Source organism: Microcaecilia unicolor, chromosome 14 (genome assembly GCF_901765095.1).
Source record: "Microcaecilia unicolor chromosome 14, aMicUni1.1, whole genome shotgun sequence".
Taxonomy (NCBI): domain Eukaryota; kingdom Metazoa; phylum Chordata; class Amphibia; order Gymnophiona; family Siphonopidae; genus Microcaecilia; species Microcaecilia unicolor.
Window position 1 is genome coordinate 25,182,038 of NC_044044.1, and position 3,975 is coordinate 25,186,012.

Here is a 3,975-nt window from a genome sequence, read left to right on the forward strand (position 1 = left end):
GCATTGAATATCTGGGTCTAGGGTAGCCCCAGAAGATATCCAGGTACTCCCAATATTCAACAGCTATACCAGGATAGCTACCCAGTTAACTTTGGATAGCCTTTTTTCTGTCATGTTAACCGGTAGATATCCGGATGCCATTACTAAATATAACTGGTGCCTGGATAACTCTGGATCCCAGCTGGATAAATCTGCCCTCAGACTGCCCTGGCACTAACCCAAGAGTACTGTGGAGGTCTGCCCAGATTTTAAGTGGCAATAATGAGGTAAGTGTCATTGAGAATCCCAGTTAAAACTGTAAAGTGGGAGTTATTTGGGTAGGTGTTGTTCCTACCTAGATAACTCCTTCTGGACATAGGAGCCAACTCTGTGGGTTCTGTGGGTGCTTGAGCACCCCCAATATTGAGCAAATTCCTTGCATGTGTCCAGGGAGGGGTTATTTCCATTAGGCTTAGAACCCCCAATCATTGTGAAAAAAAAGTTGGCTCCTATGCTTCTGAATATCAACCCTCTAGATTTTAGTCGGACTTCAATATATAATGCTTTATGTTCAAATCCACTATTTCATTTCCAAGATACATTTCTATACATGTTACTTGTATCTTCTTGGCAGAGAGACATTACATTAATGGAACAATGGAACAGAACCATCGTGACTGAATTCATTCTTCAAGGATTCCATTTAATTCCTGAACTGGAGATATGCCTCTTTGTGATCTTTCTCCTCATCTACCTGCTGACACTGATGGGAAATCTTTTAATAATTGTGTTAGTCTGCAGTGATCACCATCTCCATATGCCCATGTACTATTTCCTTTGCAACTTCTCTTTCCTGGAGATTGTGATCACTACAACTGTTGTTCCTAAAATGTTGACCAACCTCCTGGCTAAGAAGAAGACCATCTCTTTCTTGGGTTGTATGACTCAAAGCTTTTTCTATTTCCTCATGGGAACTATAGAGTTCTTTGTGATCTCAGCCATGGCATTTGATCGGTACGTGGCCATCTGTAACCCTTTGCATTATAGCACCATCTTGAGATGGAGAGTGTGCCACTATCTGATCCTCTGCTCGTGGCTTGGAGGCTTTCTTTCCATTAGCACGCCTACGGTTCTGAAACTTCAATTACCTTTTTGTGGCCCTAATGTTATAAATCATTTCTTTTGTGATTCAGGGCCCTTAATAAAACTAGCATGTACAGATACTCGCTTTATTCAATTGCTTGATTTCTTCCTCTTTTCTTTCGTGGTACTGAGTTCTCTGATACTAACCATGGTATCATATATATATATTACAGTAACGATCCTGAGAATCCCATCTAGCAGTGGACGTAAAAAGGCCTTCTCCACTTGTGCTGCCCATCTCATCATTGTAGCACTAGGCTTTGGTAGCACGATCTTTATCTATGTGACGCCTTTTCAAGGGTCTTCATTAGGAATAAATAAACTGATTTGTGTCCTAACTGTCTTTGTAACGCCTGCCCTAAGTCCCTTTATCTTTACTTTAAAGAATGAGAAAGTGAAGGAAGTCTTGAAAAATGCTATCGCCAAAAGGTTAATGTACATTTGCTGATGGAAATAAAAGTCTGCTAAAGATTCTGCTCAGACCTACTAGCTCTGTACATAGGCTAGAATAATTTGGGAGTTGGCAAATTCCAGAGTGGTCAAATATTATTGCATTTCACCTCCCCCCCATCCCCACACTGACTGCTGTGGTATGGGCAAAAGCTCCAGGCCTCCTGTGTGGCATTTATGGTGCAAGAAAATACACCGGGACCTTTTAACTAAGGCACGCTCATGTTTTTAGCACGCGCTGAAATTGTGGTGTGCTAAACATTAGAGACGCCAGTGCATTCCTAAGGGCGTCTCTAACGTTTAGCGTGCCCACAATTTTAGCGTGCGCTAAAAATGATAGTGCGCCTTAGGAAAAGGGGGCCACTTCTATTTTCTAGCACTGGGAGGTGTGCCTAGTGGCACTGCCTGATTACTGCCAAGTTACCACTGGAGCCCTCTCCACCTCCGGAAGCAGAAAGAATTCAAGGAGCCCATAGCAAAGACCCAGCAATAGAAAAGAAAAGAAAGCTTAACATGTTATGCCTATTACATAAAGCCAACTAACTAGTAGTTCCCACAATTGCCCCCAGAGATTTCGTTAAGGTCCAGAAAAGTTCTGAAGTTGTTCCGAGGCAATTCCTCCCCCCCCCCCCAAAAAAAAAACCTACCTTCAGCTTAGTATGAGGCATTTTGTGAGAAGAAAATCAGAAATGGCAGCAAAACACAAACAGTAGGTAAACACTGCCAATTCTCAGGCCGTCATCTTGGCCATCCCCCCCCCCCCCCCCCCCCCCCCCGCGATATGCCATTGTATGCTGTGTTAGATGTGCTTTAGTGTCTAACACATCTTTTTTTTTTTTTTGTTACATTTGTATCCCGCACTTTCCCACTCATGGCAGGCTCAATGCGGCTTACATGGGGCAATGGAGGGTTAAGTGACTTGCCCAGAGTCACAAGGAGCTGCCTGTGCCTGAAATGGGAATCAACTCAGTTCCTCAGTTCCACAGGACCAAAGTCCACCACCCTAACCACTAGGCCACTCCTCCACTGTTGCTACTATTTGAGATTCTACATGAAATGTTGCTATTCTTCCATGTAGAAGTCGGCCCTTGCAGATCAGCAATGTGGCCGCGCAGGCTTCTGCTTCTGTGAGTCTGACGTCCTGCACGAAAACAGAAGCAGAAGCCTGCACAGCCTTCTACGTGGAATGTTGGTAGTGGAATAACAACATTCCATGTAGAGTCTCCAATAGTAGCAACATTCCATGTAGAATCTCCAATAGTAGCAACATTCCATGTAGAATCTCCAATAGTATCTATTTTATTTTTGTTACATTTGTACCCTGCGCTTTCCCACTCATGGCAGGCTCAATGCGTCTTACATGGGGCAATGGAGGGTTAAGTGACTTGCCCAGAGTCACAAGGAGCTGCCTGTGCCTGAAATGGGAATCAACTCAGTTCCTCAGTTCCACAGGACCAAAGTCCACCACCCTAACCACTAGGCCACTCCTCCACTGTTGCTACTATTTGAGATTCTACATGAAATGTTGCTATTCTTCCATGTAGAAGTCGGCCCTTGCAGATCAGCAATGTGGCCGCGCAGGCTTCTGCTTCTGTGAGTCTGACGTCCTGCACGAAAACAGAAGCAGAAGCCTGCACAGCCTTCTACGTGGAATGTTGGTAGTGGAATAACAACATTCCATGTAGAATCTCCAATAGTATCTATTTTATTTTTGTTACATTTGTACCCTGCGCTTTCCCACTCATGGCAGGCTCAATGCGGCTTTCATGGGGCAATGGAGGGTTAAGTGACTTGCCCAGAGTCCCACTAGCAACATTCCATGTAGAAGTTGGCCCTTGCAGATCACCAATGTGGCCACGCAGGCTTCTGCTTCTGTGAGTCTGACGTCCTGGGCAGGACGTCAGACTCACAGAAACAGAAGCCTGCGCAGCCTTCTACATGGAATGTTGCTAATGGAATAGCAACATTCCATGTAGAATCTCCAATAGTAGCAACATTCCATGTAGAATCTCCAATAGTATCTATTTTATTTTTGTTACATTTGTACCCCTGCGCTTTCCCACTCTTGGCAGGCTCAATGCGGCTTACATGGGGCAACGGAGGGTTAAGTGACTTGCCCAGAGTCACAAGGAGCTGCCTGTGCCTGAAGTGGGAATCGAACTCAGTTCCTCAGTTCCCCAGGACCAAAGTCCACCACCCTAACCAGTAGGCCACTCCTCCACTAGCAACATTCCATGTAGAAGTCGGCCCTTGCAGATCACCAATGTGGCCGCGCAGGCTTCTGCTTCTGTGAGTCTCACGTCCTGCACAGCAGGACGTCAGACTCACAGAAACAGAAGCCTGCGCAGCCTTCTACATGGAATGTTGCTAGTGGAATAGCAACATTCCATGTAGAATCTCCAA

At 45.1% G+C, this 3,975-nt stretch overlaps 1 protein-coding gene across 1 annotated transcript; it reads left to right on the forward strand.

Moving 5' to 3' along the window:
• Positions 1-628: 628 nt before the first annotated feature.
• LOC115457155 (olfactory receptor 6J1-like) lies at positions 629-1,570 on the forward strand. Its single transcript, XM_030186579.1, has one exon. The coding sequence runs from the start codon at positions 629-631 to the stop codon at positions 1,568-1,570; it is 942 nt and encodes a 313-aa protein (XP_030042439.1).
• The last annotated feature ends 2,405 nt before the right edge of the window (positions 1,571-3,975 follow it).

What these genes read in the sequence shown, in the direction of transcription:
- LOC115457155 (XM_030186579.1), top strand. Translation starts at nt 629, where the DNA reads ATGGAACAATGGAACAGAACCATCGTGACTGAATTCATTCTTCAAGGA.